Source organism: Arvicanthis niloticus, chromosome 2, assembly GCF_011762505.2.
Source record: "Arvicanthis niloticus isolate mArvNil1 chromosome 2, mArvNil1.pat.X, whole genome shotgun sequence".
Classification (NCBI taxonomy): domain Eukaryota; kingdom Metazoa; phylum Chordata; class Mammalia; order Rodentia; family Muridae; genus Arvicanthis; species Arvicanthis niloticus.
The window spans coordinates 144,654,092-144,671,388 of NC_047659.1; the positions used below are offsets into that span (position 1 = coordinate 144,654,092).

Consider the following 17,297-nt stretch of genomic DNA (forward strand, 5'->3'; position numbering starts at 1 on the left):
TGAATTCAATAAAAGTGTTGGCATCTGTCTGAGCCCCCCACATACTATTAAGCCACGAAGTCCTGAGATGGTTTAGATGGAACCAGACCCTGTCAGGTAGCAGTTGAGTGGCCGTGAACAGAGCTTGGCCCTTGAAGCCTCCTGAGGAGCTGAGCTTGCACAGTTCTTTCTGTTCTATCATAGTTGCTTTCCTTTGCCTGCTGCGGTGCCCCTGCGTGTTTGGACCCAAGAGGCTTAGACGCTTCATCCCAAGTGACAGTGGCCACCAGACACTGACTGTGTATAATGAGGAAAGCAAAGCCCTTCCAGCCCAGGTAGCAACTGCTGAGCAACGTGGCATGACAGCGGTGTGATGGCACGGATCCGTAGAGCTGAGCCTTCCTAGAGTTACTCGCTTTAGGTGTATGTGTGAGTGCTTGTATGTATGTCTGTCCGCCAGGCATGTGCAATACCTTTAGAGGCCAGAGAGGGTATCAGATTCCCTGCAACTGGACTTGTGAATTGTAAAGATCATGAGCTGCCTTGAGAGTGCTGAGAACTGGTAACCGCAGAGCCATCTCTCTAGACTCTCATTTCGTTACTCTTAATTCACGTTTGAGTGATGCACAGGAAAGCAGTCTTCCAAAACTGCAAAGCACAGGCAGATGCATTTGTGTTTTCTATCAGTGTTTCTCAACCACACTCAGTTTCGCCCCTGGGGGGACACTTAGCAATGCCCAGAGGCACATTTGATCGCTGAAATTAGGAGATGCTGTGGGTTTCTAGTGGGCTGAGTTCAGGGCTATAGTCAAATATCACCCAACACAGAATTATCTGGCCTAGTGTCTCCAGTGCTAGCTTGAGAAACCAAGCTTAGGAGAAAATGATTCTGTCAGGTTGAGGTTCTCTGGGTGGCATTGCGTTGCTCCCTAGTAAGGGGTCTGAGTTGGCTTTTCTGTCACGGTCAGTCATCCTGAGACTGAACCTCCGCCCCATCCTCCTGCAACACAGAGGGTGAGAATCGATCTCCCTGGCTTTGCAGGAACAAGACAGTTTCTGACTCACATCTTCCCAGCTTCATGTAGCTGAGCCAGCCATGCGTTACCCAAGCTCACATTCTCTTCTGTGGCCTGGAGCGATGGAGTCAGCTCCCTAGATAACAGATCAGAGGACAATGCCTAAGAAACCACCGGACACAGCTCAACCTGCATGAATTCAGGACCAGCGATGGCTGGATCTTCCCACCTGCTGCTGCAAGAGTGGAGAGCCTTGGCTCGTCCTTGTAGCTACTTTGGGATGGGTCAGATGGGCCAGGATTGTGTTTTGAACACCCCGCCTGTCTTCCCCTGAAACTAGAAGTGGCTGATCTAAGATGGCTGATCTAAGAAACAGCAAAAATGTCAAAATGAAATTCTGCCTTTTCTGGCCACTAGGCATATACTTTCTCTTTGTGGATATCAAAGACAAGCTGTTGTTTGTTTGTTTCTTTTCCTTGACTCATGGTTCAGGAGATATAAGCCATCGAAGTAAGGAAGGGATTGGGGACTAGGAGGAGTGGGGCCAGGGGGAAAGAGCATCTAGAATGCCTTCCATTACTGTACAAGAGCTCAGGCCAGACCCGGAGTCATACTGTGACCCTCAAGAGCCCACCCCAGTGACCCACCTCCACCTGCCATGCCTGCCTCCCTCCCTGTCGATTCCACGAGAGTCGAGAGCCAGTCAACCTGAGTTTCTATTCCACGTTGGTGAGCATCACTTAGGTTATCTTACTGGCCCTGGGCTTTTGTGTATAAAACGATGTCAGTGTTTCCACTCCCCTGTAGTCTAATGGATTTTGCAGTTAATTAAATCAAAGTCATATCACAAACTGACAAGCATGCAGCCTGTGCTGGCAGCTGACCTCATTCCAACATGTTCATGCCTATTGTCTGGCCATCTCATGTGACCATGCCAGCCAAGACAGTCGCTACACCAGGGATATTCTGTTCTTTGAGGACGACTCCATCTAAGATGCCATCTACCCACCTTGTCACATTCAGCTGCTAGGATGATCCCTGGAACCATGTGGATGTCTGCCCTGCCTTTGAGGAGGCTAGTGGGCCCCACGGAGGCACCCATCAATGCTGGAATCCCTTGGGGATGATTTCTGCTGAGTGAGGATAGGAAGAAATCTGAGGGTCATTGCAGATACCTTAAGAGAGGGTGACTTTTGAGATCTGGGGTCTCCTGATAGGATTAACATAGAACTCTGCACCGTAGGAAGTTCAGCCTCCCCACCAGCTACTGCAAATAACAATCTATGGTAAAACATCTCCTCTTGCAAATGCACCATCTGGGGTGCGGGGCAAATGTCTCCTCCCTGATGACATTGCTGTGATAGGTTAGGTTGATGGCACAGAGGAAGCACAGGGGGATGTGGAAGTGGGAACATAAACTCTCAAAGCCCCCAGGTTGCTTGCTGATTTTTATGACTCTGACCGCCATCATATTTCTTTCTCTGGTTTTTACAGATGCAGCCATCTGGGGAAGACCAGATGCCCACTCTGTCCTTCAACAGAGATGTGGCCAGTGCCAAGCCTGGGGTGGAGGTAACACATCTCTGTAGCCTCCGTCTGGTTTTAATTATTCAGGAGAAACACCCTGGTAGCTTCCCAGCCCCACATGTGATGAGGCTTCTGGACAAGGACCTGGAGAGGGAAGATTTTTCTCCCTGTGCAGTTCAGTGTAGTTTAGGGCTATTTACAAACTTGCCCACCAGCATTCCTTTCTCTAAGCAGTAGCTGACCCCATTTTGGAAGCCAAAAATTGAGCCTAAGCTTTCAAATAAACGGCATGGCCAAGGTCTCTGCTTACTCTGTTCATCAGGCACCAGGCATGCTAGCTGGGGAGGTCTGCCTTGTGTTCATAATACAACCACGATGTATTGGCTGGCATTGCTTTCTTTTTCCTTCTCTAGTTTGGAAGTTTCTGGAGCCCAGGGCATTACTGAGGTGTGACTCATTTGTGCTGGGCACGCCCAGTCTCATTGAGTTCACACTAGAACAGGGGAGGGAATCGTGCCTATTAGTTGCTTTTCTGTGATAAAACACCATGAGCAAAAGCAACTGACAGAGGAAGGGCTCACTCTGGCTTCAGGTTCCAGAAGGCGAGTCTGTCACAGAGAAACATGGCAGCGAGCAGCAGAGGCAGGAGCCGAGAGAGAACATCCTGATGGCACACAGGAAGCAGAGGAGGAAATGGAAGTGGGGTGAGAGTGTAATCTCTTAAAGCCCACCCTCAATGACACACTTCCTCCTGACCAGCTCCTTCCTAAAGGAGCCACACCCTCTTCAGTCAGACAGCAGCACTGGCAGGGAGCCAAGCATCCCAAACACGGAATCTCTGGAAGACGTTTTCAGTCAAACACCCTCCAGGGGTGTCCTCACTCTACAGGGGAGAAAACCGAGGCATTTTGGCCAATCTGGGTTTTCTTCCTGGGGTCCTGCATGAAATAAGCACATTCATGGTAGCATTTAGAGTTCTTCTGTTCACACTTTCTCAGAGCTAAGGAGCGACTTAAGATCTATTGCTAGTTCAGTGCTTTAGACTCTGCTGCAAAGAAGGCAACATCTCCAAGCCATTGTTCAGCTTTATCTGCTAGATGCATTTCCTTTCTGGTGTGTGTGTGTATGTGTGTATGTGCATGTGTTGTGCACGTGTGTGTATGTGTGTACATGTGTGTGTATGTGTGCATGTGTATATGTGTGTGCATGTGTGTGTATGTGTGTGCATGTGTGTGTGTGTACATGTGTGTGTATGTGTGTACATGTGTGTGCATGTGTATATGTGTGTGCATGTGTGTGTGTGTATGTGTGTGCCTATTTGTGCATGTGTGTGCTTGTGTATGTATGTGTCTATGTCTGTGTGTGTATGTGTGTATGTGCATGTGTGTGCATGTGTGTGTATGTGTGTACATGTGTGTGTATGTGTGTACATGTGTGTGCATGTGTATATGTGTGTGCATGTGTGTGTATGTGTGTGCATGTGTGTGTGTGTATGTGTGTGCCTATTTGTGCATGTGTGTGCTTGTGTATGTATGTGTCTATGTCTGTGTGTATGTGTGTATGTGCATGTGTGTGCATGTGTGTGCATGTGTGTGCATGTGTGTGTATGTGTGTACATGTGTATGTATGTGTCTATGTCTGTGTGTGTATGTGTGTACATGTGTGTGTATGTGTGTACATGTGTGTGTATGTGTGTACATGTGTGTGTATGTGTGTACATGTGTGTGTATGTGTGTGCATGTGTGTGTATGTGTGTGCATGTGTGTGTATGTGTGTGCATATGTGTATGTGTGTGCCTATTTGTGCATGTATTTGTGGGCTTGTGTATGTATGTGTCTCTGTGCGTGTGAGTGTGTGTGTGTTTGTGTGTGATACATGCCTGTGTGCTTGAGGGTGCACATATGTACATTTGTATCATGTGCTTAGAGACCAGAGGTCAGACTCAGGAGTTCTTTAGGCGCCATCTCTTACATATGGTTGCTATTATTTGTTTGTTATTTTTGAGTCCTGGGGTCTCCCTGGGACTTGGGCCTTACTGATTAGGCTCAATTGGCTGGAGAGCAAGCCTCAGGATCCTCTGGTCTCCACCACCTGGGGGCTGGGAGTGTAGACAGATGCCACTACTCCCAGCTTTTAACTTACTGTGGCTGCAGGGACTGAACTCAGGTCCTCAGGCTTGTGCAGCAGGCGTTTTGCAAACTGAGGTATTTGTCCAGGCCACCAGCTTGATCTTCTTTGAAAACTTGCTTTATTACTGATTGGCAAGTCTAAATTAAAATAAAGAGGTTGTTTTAACTCGGATTTTATTGCTGTGAAGAGGAACTATAACCATGACCGTTTTATAAGGGAAAACATTTCACTGGAGCTGGCTTACAGATCAGAGGTTTAGTCTATTGTCAACCTGACAGGAAGCATGCTGGCATGCAGGCAGACATGGTGCTGGACAAGTAGCTGAGTGTTCTATATCATCAACAGGCAGGAGGAGGAGAGACACACTGAGCCTGGCTTGAGCATGTGAGACTTCAAAGGCCTGTGACACATTTCCTGCCCCAACAAGGCCACACTTCCTAATAGTGCCACTCCCTGTGAGCCAGTGGGGGCCATGTTCACTCAAAACACCACAGAGATATTATACAAACATGGCCTGCTATCAGGTCTCTTAAATCTGAACCATTCCACTTGCCAGCGTCTCACACTAGGGACCTGAGTCAGTCACAGGAGCTCTGGACTCCATGTCTCATGCCAGCAGACATCTCAGAAGCCTGTGGAGGAAGATCTTTCCCCATTCCTCTCCCTTCCCAGCAGTACTTGCTTCTGAGGGTCTGAGCAGGAGAGGCCTGCAGAACCACAGGGGTTGCCTGGCTCCCTGCCAAGTGGAAATAATCACCCAGAAGAAACCAGTGTTTCTCCCAGGGCCTTGATGTGATCCTGCCATGGACAGACCAAGTGCCCTCTGCTCTGGAGACGCTGGGGAGTTACAGAAGGTTGCTCCTAGCTGCAGTCACCTCATCAGTGACAGGTAGATAGTCCCTTTGAGGGAGACGGCCCTTCAAGAAGACCCCATAATGCATTTATAACAAACACCTACACAATAAGAATCTAAGAGGGGGAGAAGCTTCTGAAAGCTGTGTATTCCGACATCTTTCTTACTGTTCTAACTTGTGTTGGTGGCTGTTGTGTGAGGGCTGGGGGACCTCAGTTGGTCAACTGTTTGCTGTACACGAGGACCTGAGGTCAAGCTTCAGAACCCACATAAAACAAATAAGCGTGTTGGCCTCTTGTAATCCCAGTGCTGGGAAGGCAGAGGCAGGAGGGTCCCACTTACGGTGATAACCCCCACCCCATATACATGCAACTCCTTTGATAGCTCTTACTACACATAACACATCTCAGCCCTTCCACAGACAGAAGCATTTTCTTGTGTCCATCTGAGGGCACCAGAGCTCAGTCTCTAAGACTAAAAGCATTCTAGCAATCAATCCTACATTCCACATAAGGTGTCACCCTTTGTGCAGGCCCTCTGCTGTGAGTGTCCCCATGTGTGAGCTCTCTGCTGTGAGTGTCCCTGTGTGTGGACTCTCTGCTGTGAGTGTCCCCGTGTGTGGACTCTCTGCTGTGAGTGTCCCCGTGTGTGGACTCTCTGCTGTGAGTGTCCCCATGTGTGGACTCTGCTGTGAGTGTCCCCGTGTGTGGACTCTCTGCTGTGAGTGTCCCCATGTGTGAGCTCTCTGCTGTGAGTGTCCCTGTGTGTGGACTCTCTGCTGTCTGTGAGTGTCCCCATGTATGAGCTCTCTGCTGTGAGTGTCCCCGTGTGTGAGCTCTCTGCTGTGAGTGTCCCCGTGTGTGAGCTCTCTGCTGTGAGTGTCCCTGTGTGTGGACTCTCTGCTGTGAGTGTCCCCATGTGTGAGCTCTCTGCTGTGAGTGTCCCCGTGTGTGGACTCTCTGTTGTGAGTGTCCCCGTGTGTGGGCTCTCTGCTGTGAGTGTCCCCGTGTGTGGACTCTCTGCTGTGACTGTCCCCGTGTGTGGACTCTCTGCTGTGAGTGTCCCTGTGTATGGACTCTCTGCTGTGAGTGTCCCCATGTGTACAGATTATCTGCTGTGAGTGTCCCCATGTGTGAACTCTCTGTTGTGAGTGTCTCCATGCATGAGCTCTCTGCTGTGAGTGTCCCCGTGGGTGGACTCTCTGCTGTGAGTGTCCCCGTGTGTGGACTCTCTGCTGTGAGTGTCCCCGTGTGTGGACTCTCTGTTGTGAGTGTCCCCATGTGTGAGCTCTCTGCTGTGAGTGTCCCCATGTGTGAGCTCTCTGCTGTGAGTGTCCCCATGTGTGAGCTCTCTGCTGTGAGTGTCCCTGTGTGTGGACTCTCTGCTGTCTGTGAGTGTCCCCATGTATGAGCTCTCTGCTGTGAGTGTCCCCGTGTGTGAGCTCTCTGCTGTGAGTGTCCCCGTGTGTGAGCTCTCTGCTGTGAGTGTCCCTGTGTGTGGGCTCTCTGCTGTGAGTGTCCCCGTGTGTGGACTCTCTGCTGTGACTGTCCCCGTGTGTGGACTCTCTGCTGTGAGTGTCCCTGTGTATGGACTCTCTGCTGTGAGTGTCCCCATGTGTGAACTCTCTGTTGTGAGTGTCTCCATGCATGAGCTCTCTGCTGTGAGTGTCCCCGTGGGTGGACTCTCTGCTGTGAGTGTCCCCGTGTGTGGACTCTCTGCTGTGAGTGTCCCCGTGTGCAGGTTCTCTGCTGTGAGTGTCCCCATATGTGAGCTCTCTGCTGTGAGTGTCCCTGTGTGTGGACTCTCTGCTGTCTGTGAGTGTCCCCATGTGTGTGCTCTCTGCTGTGAGTGTCCCCATGTGTGGACTCTGCTGTGAGTGTCCCCGTGTGTGGACTCTCTGCTGTGAGTGTCCCCGTGTGTGGACTCTCTGCTGTGAGTGTCCCTGTGTGTGGACTCTCTGCTGTGAGTGTCCCCATGTGTGAGCTCTCTGCTGTGAGTGTCCCCGTGTGTGGACTCTCTGTTGTGAGTGTCCCCGTGTGTGGGCTCTCTGCTGTGAGTGTCCCCGTGTGTGGACTCTCTGCTGTGAGTGTCCCCGTGTGTGGACCCTCTGTTGTGAGTGTCCCCGTGTGTGGGCTCTCTGCTGTGAGTGTCCCCGTGTGTGGACTCTCTGCTGTGAGTGTCCCCGTGTGTGGACTCTCTGCTGTGAGTGTCCCCGTGTGTGGGCTCTCTGCTGTGAGTGTCCCCGTGTGTGGGCTCTCTGCTCTGAGTGTCCCCGTGTGTGGACTCTCTGCTGTGAGTGTCCCCGTGTGTGGGCTCTCTGCTGTGAGTGTCCCCATGTGTGAACTCTCTGTTGTGAGTGTCTCCATGCATGAGCTCTCTGCTGTGAGTGTCCCCGTGGGTGGACTCTCTGCTGTGAGTGTCCCCGTGTGTGGACTCTCTGCTGTGAGTGTCCCCGTGTGTGAGCTCTCTGCTGTGAGTGTCCCCGTGTGTGAGCTCTCTGCTGTGAGTGTCCCCGTGTGTGAGCTCTCTGCTGTGAGTGTCCCCGTGTGTGAGCTCTCTGCTGTGAGTGTCCCCGTGTGTGAGCTCTCTGCTGTGAGTGTCCCCGTGTGTGGACTCTCTGCTGTGAGTGTCCCCATATGTGAGCTCTGCTATGAGTATCTACACTGCTCTCTTCAATATTCTCTTTTTCAGCAACAAAGAGCAGAATCATCTCAAGGATTCCTAGCCATGCATTTACCTCTGCCTCTGATTTATATAAAATCAACAAAATTTCTTCTTCTTTTTTCTTTAATTTAAGGGTTGTGGCATGTTCTTTGAACCAAGAAGAGTGAAAAACTTCTCCTCTACCCCGGTAAGTAGACATGCATGGTACCATAGGCACTGCCTGTTCAAAGCCACTAAAATAAGTGGTTCGGAAGGGGAGAAACAGTAAATTCAAAATACAGTCAATACCCAGCACACCATCTATTGAATATGGAAGGTGAACTAGAAATGGTTGAGACAGGACCAGGGTGATAGCTCAGTCTGCAAGGTGCCCAGCAAGCATGAGGTTCTGTGTCGGGATTGCAGAGATATATGTCCTTTAAGCTCATTCATTGATCAGTCATCCTAGCCAAACTGGTAAGTTTAAGGTTTTCCAAGGGACCATGTCTCACAAAGTGAAGGTTAAGGGCCAGCAAGATGGCTCAGCAGGCAAAAGAATTACCACCACCCCAGCTCCATCCAGAATTCCATGGTAGACTGTAGCAAAGAACCAACTCCTTCAAGTTGTCCTCTGACCTCTGCACACACTCCGTGGCACAGACAGGACAACAGCCGCAGTCATACACACATATGTGAACACAGGCACACAACTAATACATCTTAAAAATAAGATAAATGTAGAGTGGCCAGAACAGCTGATGTCAATTTCAAGCCTTTACACATACATGCATTCAGCAGAGACATAAATGTCCACACACATATAGACACACACACACACACACACAGAGAGAGAGAGAGAGAGAGAGAGAGAGAGAGAGAGAGAGCAAGCAGTTAAGCACACACAGTCACATGGGCATTGGTCCTTGCAGATTCCTCTTGGCCGCTGAGTTGCTGAGTACTTGATCTTGGCAGACGCATTTGTGTTTGTCTTTACACTGGCAGGCGTTTTGAGATGTCAAGCTGCTGGAGATAGGGCAGATGGGAGAGACCTTCTGATGGATACATCCCTTCTCTGAGCATCTTTGGTAGCAGAATCCTTCTTTTCCAATGAAATCCTACCAACCATCCATTCTAAATAAGGCAGATGAATGGAAAATTTAAAGCCCTTATTTGATGTTATATTGATATAACTTATACTTATTAACCAAAGTGACGGGTTTAAATAATGATTCTGATAAAACCAGATACCAGTTGGGTATTGTGGTGAAGTTGCAGACAAACACTTCCTAAAACCTAGTTCTCCCCTTGTTGGGAATTGCTCTTTGAAGGATCAAGAAATGTTTGGTATGTCCCTGGCATTATCCCAAATATCATCAATATCTGAGCATCTCTGGTCATCCTATGAAAATTCTCATTGATTCATTAGACACAGGACAAAAAACTTAATTCAAGTTTCATAAAAGCCAATTGGCATGGGGTTCAAAGTGATGAAGACCACCTGTGGTTATTTTGCAAAAGTAAGGTTAGAGGATACAGTTGACATAATCTGTAAACACCTTAGAGGATCACAAGATCACATGATCCAGGGCCAGGGATTGAGACCATAGAGGTGCCAAGTTAGGAGCCGCCACTTTCCTGGTGATGGAGAAGCCTCCTCCTGTAGTGTGGTGTTAGGATGCTAAGTTATCTCAAGTCAAAACCAACTTGTGTCATTGGGAAGAAGCCAGGCGGTCTTCCAACCAGGATGAGAAAATATGTTAGACCCTGAGGTTCTGTGTTGTATACAAAACCTGTGTTCCTCTCCTTGTGTGTGTGTGTATGTACCTGTGAGTGTCTGTGTGTATGTGCCTGCGTGTGCATGCACACAGCGTTTGTATGTCTGTGTATATGCATGCACATGCACATGTGCATGCGTATGCATATATGTGTGTGTGTACACATGCTCTGGTGTGCACACCTGTGGACAGCTGTTGATGTTCACAATCATCTTCAATCACCTGACCTACTCTTTTAAGGCTGGGCCTTCCAATCAACCTAGAGCTCACTGGCATGGCTAATCTCACTAGTCAGCTTGATCTGGGGATCCCACCCCCTACCCCATCTCTGCCTTTTGAGGCTGAAAGTACAGGCACACTGCAGTGCCCACCCAGAATTCACATGGGTTTTGGAGATTTGAACAGCCATCTGCTTGCTTACTTTGCAAGTCCTTTAACCTCTGAACTTTAACCTCCCTCCATCTCCAGAGCTTGAGTCTGAAGGATTCTCCTTAGAGAAGCACATGGCGCTAAGCTGAGGGCCATCAGCAATGGAGCCATATTTAATCAAGTGCTCCTGATCCTGAGAGGAGGCAGGCCGTGTACCCAGGACTGTGGGTGTCAGTCCACGCTTTGTCTCTGTTGTTGAATCTATCTCAGTGTTGTGAGCGTAGCCACGTATCCTCACATGTATGTGTGTATTGAGACACATATGTTCAGCTATTGTGCATACATCTGTGTATGTAGACAAAAGGCATAGATCTGTCGTCCAGAAGATATAAAACCGGCCTAGACCTTATCGTCTTTATGTTGTTTGGGACCCTAGACATTTCTAAACTCAAGATGACCGTAAGTCAGCTTAGCCTCAAGGTGCTGTGAGTGCTTTATAGGCAGAGGTCAGGATGCCACTCACATTTCCTGGTCTCCAGCAGTTTGTCACTCCCCTGAGACATCCTCCTCCCTTTTTCCTCCCCCTTCTTTGTGCCACTTTTTGAGGTCTCCTTCTCCAACCACATGAGAACCCATCAACCCTCCTCCTGGCTTGGGGCCTTTACTGCTCTTCCACCTGAAAAATGCTTTCTACCCTCCCCCCATGCCCCAACACCCCCCAAGTCCTATGGCCCCTCCCCCCTGACCCTGCTGTGTGGACCCTCTTCCTCACACCATGCTCTGTGGCTTCTATATCCCCTCCCTGTTGCCCCTCCCCACCCTACGCCCACCCCCCTGTGATCCCTCCCCTATGTCCCACCTTGGGGCCCCTCCTCTCCCATCCCTGCCTTGTGGCCTCTCCTTCCATTCCCCACCATGTGGCCCCTCCCCCACACCCTGCCCTGTGGCCCCTCCCCCTACGCTCTCCCCCTGAGGTCCTTCTACTTCCTTCTTATGGTTCTTGTCCTGAGAGGTCTTTCTGGCTCCAGCTGGGTGCAAGACTCTCTTATCCCTTCATGTCATTCATGGCTCTTCATGTTCCTGTCACTCTCAGGTGCTAGCCTACCACATGCACGGTGTGAACTGAGAGTAAAGTTGCTTGACAGCCATGTCCCCAGCAACTGGCTGGCCTCCATACAGGACTTGGCATGGGATCGAGCTGGGGAACCACCAGGTTCATGTTCAGCCGCTCCCTACTGTTGTGCACTTGCTCTTAGGACAGCCCCTAGAGGTCAGATAGTGAACTCCTGTGCGCCCGCCTCAGAGAGAGACCTGTGCTGGCTGTGAGCAAGGCCAAGAGGAATCACAGGGAGGGATTTGGGGGAACACAACCATACACGGAGATTCCCCCAAGGGATGAGGTTTGTGGAAAGGACCCTGCTGCTGCTGCTGGATGGACTCCAGCCTCCTTCCCCGAAAGAGTGTTTCTACCTCAGTGAGATCCAGCAATGGCCCTTGCTGGACCTCCCCCCTCCCAGCACAGAGGGAAGTGTGATCCTTTGTCTTTGGTCTGATTCTACCTCAGTGTTGAATTTCTGTGGACTGGAAACACGGGTACAGGGAGCTGTGTGGTGAGTGACCCTCAGGCTAGAGGCTGCTGGTTCATTTTGCAGGTCTATCTGGATCACATGGTGCCCAGACGGCCCCTGCAGCTGATGGGAGGAAGGGTGATGGAGATGTGGAGCAAGGTAGGTGCTCTTCTCATCCTTACACTGTCTCCGAGTCTGACTGGGGATGCTCTCTCCTAAATTACTGTTCGGTACAGGTCACCAAAGGCTGCCATGACACCGTGTTATAGTCTGGTGGCTTCCACCACAGACATTTATTATTGCAGACTTTATCAGAGCCTCTCATCTAAGGACTCTGCCTCGTGAATCCTTGTGGCGCCCTGGGCCTTGTGGTGCTTTTCAGAGCCTCTGAGCCGAGCTTATGGGATCTTGTCTTATGAACCCCCAGGATGTCCTGGCATCTCCATCTCTGGTGCCAGAGTGGACAAGGGACAGGACAGCAGGGCACCATGACCCAAGGCAGTGAGTCTGACTGTATATCGGTCACAGAGGGCCTCTGCCAGGGTCTCCCAGTGTTGATTCCTCTGTATCTCTCCACTATCCCCTGGTAGGCACTGCATCCCTGTATTTTCCCCTTGCATTACTACATCTGGGTCCTGCAGTGTGGACAGTACCTGGTGGCTGGTGTTACACGATGCAAAGCAGATCCACCAGGCTCTTGGGGGGGAGATTTTCTGTCCATATCTGAGCTGGAAGATCATTTCTCAGGCCCTGATCATCACTGAGAGGGAGATCCTTTAGGAGCCATGATATCTCTGTCTCTGTCTGTCTCTCTCCTCTCTTTCCTCTCTCTCTGTCTCTGTTTCTTTCATTCAGCCACGTGGAACTTCTATGAGGTAACCCTGTGTCCTTACAATGTGCCACATTTCTGTCTCTGGCAAAGAAGCTGACAGGGAAACACACACACACACACACACCAGCAAGAAAACGTGAGGGGAGGCGAGGAAGGGTGTATTTTGACTCTGTTTTGGAGGCTTCAGCCCGTGTTGGCTGCCCCCACTGCTGTGAACCTGTGGTTTGAACACTTGAACATCATGGTGGTGGGGAATCATCATGGCACAGCAAAGGTGCCCAGCTCACGGCTGCCAGGATGGAGTGAGGAGCAATAAGGGGAGCTGGGGCAACAGAGAGCCTGCAATGATACAGCCCCAGTGACGCACTTCCTCCAATCAGGCCCTGTTTCCCCCCTCTCCCCTCCCCCCCATTCCCTCATTTCCTATTGGTGAAGGCAGAGTCCTCAAGGTCCAATCACAGTCAAGAGCCCCTCCAATAGCCCCACCCCTGGCATCACTTCAGAGCTCTTCAGGTCCAAGGAGAATGAATAATCAATGGAAAATTAAGTATGCATTTGTTACAAAAGCTCCAGGTGAAAGGTCGGCCTGAAAACCAAGGGCCAGGGTTAAGCTATGAGGACAAGCTGGGGCTTGGCATGGGCCACTGCTCCTCCCTCAGATTGTAGAGCTATGAGGGCAGAACTGTGTCTGAGCGTAGGCCGCTGTCTCCTCCTTTGTGGGAGAGATAAGAGGAACAGATCTGACCACAAGTCCCGATGCATCTAGGCAGGAGAAGGTTGCATTCCGATAGAGGAGCCCCTCCCCCTTTCCCATGCCAGCCAGACAAGCAGCTTTGTGCAGTACAACTTAAGCCCCGAGTTCCATGGTGTGAAGAGAAAAGAAAAGGGAACTCAAAGCTCAGATGAGAAGAGCAGTTCTCTCCCTCGCAAGCCTTCAAACTTAGTCGGTGGTTTGTGATGAATTATTGATCTTAGGGGACGCTGGAATTGCTGAGTCAGGGTGTGGAACCCCTGCTGCTTGGCCGCCAGCTTTGGGGGTTTGAAGTTGAATTCTTGAGGCGCAGCCCCTGCTGCTGATTCAGTTTTGCTCTGCACATGGCAGGTCTGCCATGAATTATCTATTTAGCTTTGACCAACAGACGTGACTGGACTCCTAACATCTGGGCTAGGTCTCAGCTGAAAGAGCTCCCTTTCCTCTCTACCACGGAGAGAGACTAGATGGCAGCAGGGTGGTGGCCACAGCCCTCAGATAACGGGCCCAGCCGGTATGTGGGATCCACTCCTGTCTGTGGGCACGGACTCCATGCATAGTGGAGGTTGAGTTTCTGCTCTGTGGAGGGACCAGGGCTCTTGTGACACAGAGGGAACCAGAGAGCAACTGGCCGCTAGCCTAGAGTGCCATTGATGATTGGCACTAGGACAACGTGTGCATTGGGTCCTTGGGGCTCCCAGCTTGCCCTTCCCAGGCCTTACCCCACCTCCCCTGTCATGCTCTGAGCCTCCACCGTCCAAGTTCCCACTGGTTTCACCTCCATTCAAGGTATCTGGAGTCCCTCTTAGCTAAGGGAGGTTAGAAAGGCTCACATTGCCAGCATAACTGACAGATGTGACATCCTAGAAACAGGTTGAAGCTTCTCTTCCACCCCACCATCTCTTTGCTATTTATCTATCCACCCCTCTCTCTTTGCCTTTCATTCATCCATCTACCCATCTATCCATCCACCTACCCATCTACCCATCCATCATCCACCCACCCATCCATCATTCATCCATTATCCATCTATCCATCCATCCATCCATCCACCCATCTACCCATCCATCATCCACCCACCCATCCATCATTCATCCATCATCCATCTATCCATCCATCCATCCATCCATCCATCCATCCATTCATTCATCCTTCTGTGCATACATATATTCATATCTCTGTCTGTCCCTTCATCCTTACCTTTTCCCTCTCTCACTCCCTCTCTCCCTCTGTCTCTCCCTCCTTCTCTCCCTACCTCTCTTTCTACCTCCCTCTCTTTTTTCCTCCTTCTCTTTCTCCCTCCCTCCATTTCTTTACTAACCTTCTCTCTACTATCCATCCATTCATCCATCTATCCATATCTCTGCCCATCTCTTCATCTTTCTACCTGCCCACCTACCCATTAAACACTTAAGTGACTCAGGACAAAAAACAAAACAAAAGAAAACAGGAAATGCTGCCAGAGAGATATCTGGGCCATGAGCACTGAGCTAGAGCTTGCAGACAGGAAGTTGGCAGCAGAGACCCTCATTCATGGAGAAGAGCAGCAGAGGCCGGGAGAAGAGGGAGCCAGTGACTCAGCATGCCTAAAGCCCTACAGGTGAGGGATGGGTCTGTACGCACAGCTTTAGAGATAGGGTAGGAAGACAGGTCTGGCCAGGTGGGAGAGCTGCCCTACCTGGGATTTGACTATTGCTAGGGATTTAAAGGCCAAGAAGTGCTGTTGAGGAGCTTAAGGGGATCCAATTAGGCCAGAGACTGGAAAATTCAGAGTGTGGTCTAAAGCATGGGGATCGGAGAGAGGCTGAGATGCATAGAGAATAGGAGGAAGGCTCAAAGTGGCCTGCTTCCTGTCAGAGTGACTTGATAGGAAGACATCCTCTGCCCCACCCCTCTTCATGCTCACATCACAGTTGGGAGGCATCAGAAGGAAGCTTTCAAATGGGATACAGGGCCCAGCATCTCTGATCCATGCGTAATTGTACCACCCAGGAGGAACCCAAGGATGGGTGTGTGACTAGGATGGAGGATCACCAGAGGCCTCGTGGCCAAGCGACTGACTATTCCTGATGCCTGTCATCCATAAGTTCTCAGCCACTGTGTATATCCAGAAGGCAGGAAATGAGATCCCTCAGGTGCCTACTAGGAACAGGAGTGGATTAATTGACTCCTTGTATTCTCTATTTCAGTAACTGGAGAGAGGAAAGGGCCTGTGGTAGTGGCTAAGACACTGGAGAAGAGGGGACAGAATCATGTATGTGAAAAAATAGTGGGCGGGGACCCGGGAGCAATGCAAGGATTCTGTACACAGCTAGAGATGTGTGATGGTGTGAGCTGTCTTAGAGCTTCACACGTGCAGGGCTCACACAGCCTTCCCAGAATGCCTTACCCAGTCACTATTATTCAGCATATACTTTGGTTAACTTTTGGTGGTCCTGTGAGCCAACCAATTGTGTCCATAAAATCATGAACATAAAACATAATTTTGTTATGTTTTATGTTCACAAAAGTAGGTACCTGTAGAGATAAATATATCCCAGTAGCTTCTAGGATCATATGTTGTGGTCTGTCTGTTAACCAACTTCCTGTAAAGATCCAGAGGAAATACTTTAGGGCTGGAAGGCCAAGTCCAACATCTGTGTATGGCTAAAGCTATACAGCACTGCTGTATTGGCTTGAAAGCTTGGCTGTATTGTAACAAAACTTTATTTTCAACAAGTGTTGGGTTGGGTTTGTCCCCAGGATTGTCATGTGTCAGCCTCTGTGATCTGATGCTTAGGCATTCTGGTGGACAAGGTGCTTGGCGGGCAAGAGGAGGCACTCTCTGGGATGTTTAGCATGAGGTCTGTGTGTCTGCCCCTGTGCAACAGCCCAGGCAAGCTGAGGTACAGTCTTTGGTTCTGGATGTGATGATATCAAGTGTCCCGGACTGAACCTGATCACCCATCACCTTTGTGAGGGAATGGGTGACACATGGCTTGTGCACTCGTTTGGGAAGTCCTGATGGGGGTGTCTGTCAGCACCTTGGCTGGTCACCATCATCGTTGGAATAGTGAAGAAGCAGACAATGCCTCCTGCTTCAGCTCAGCTACTGCAGCTGAGTATGTAGGGCCAAAGCCTTCCTCTCACATGCACTTCAGAAACTTTCTAGCCAAGAGGACACTGATGCCATCAGGGAGCCTGTAACTGTGAATGTCTCCTTCCCTGGCTTTCTCCACAGAAGCTCCAGGGTGTTGATGTTCTGGAAGGTGACAGTGGCTACCTGCCTCATGTTTACAGAGAGGAGGGAGAGTGTGAAGGAGCTGAGACCCTCAGCTCTCTGACCTTCTTGGAGCAGGACCTCTCCCCCGAGTTGCTGGGCTGCTCAGGCTCAAAATCTATTCCATCTGAAGCAATGTGTTTCACATCAAGAGTTCCTTCATAAAGGTATATGAGGGGCATGATTTAGGAGAATGATCACTATGTATGGACCTTTCCTTTTGTTCTTTATTCTTAGTCACTTCCTAGTCTGCAGTGGTTTGTGTTACAATCACCTGGAAAACACCTAGGAGATGTGCCTATGGCGTGTCAGTGGGGGGTTATTTTGTTTGCATGAAAAGAGATGGAAAGAGGTGCCCACTGTGGGTAGCACCATTCCCTAGACTGTGGGTGATGCCATTTCCTGGCTGTGATCATGGACTGTGTATGTGGAGAAAGCAAGCTGAGCATCAGCGTTCACCACTCTCTGCTTCCTGATCTCAGATGAACGTGACTGGCTGATTTATATTCCTTCAACCTTGCTTCCTGCCGTGATGGACTGTACCCCTGAACTGTGAGCCAGAATAAACCCTTCCTCCTCTAAGTTGCTTTTGTCA

At 50.0% G+C, this 17,297-nt stretch overlaps 1 protein-coding gene across 5 annotated transcripts in view; it reads left to right on the forward strand.

Moving 5' to 3' along the window:
• Cdh26 (cadherin 26) overlaps positions 1–17,284 on the forward strand; it is a 52,222-nt gene extending 34,938 nt beyond the window's left edge. For 2 of the 5 annotated variants that reach the window (XM_076930351.1, XM_076930352.1), the window contains exons 12-16: positions 184–314; positions 2,490–2,567; positions 8,303–8,356; positions 11,945–12,019; positions 16,664–17,284. In XM_076930351.1, coding sequence (XP_076786466.1) covers positions 184–314; positions 2,490–2,567; positions 8,303–8,356; positions 11,945–12,019; positions 16,664–16,867 — 542 coding nt within the window. In that variant the 3' untranslated portion in view covers positions 16,868–17,284. Of the gene's footprint in view, positions 1–183; positions 315–2,489; positions 2,568–3,114; positions 3,227–8,302; positions 8,357–11,944; positions 12,020–16,663 lie in introns of all 5 variants that reach the window. The other 3 variants (XR_013109073.1, XR_013109074.1, XR_013109075.1) reach the window with 3 other exon arrangements.
• The last annotated feature ends 13 nt before the right edge of the window (positions 17,285–17,297 follow it).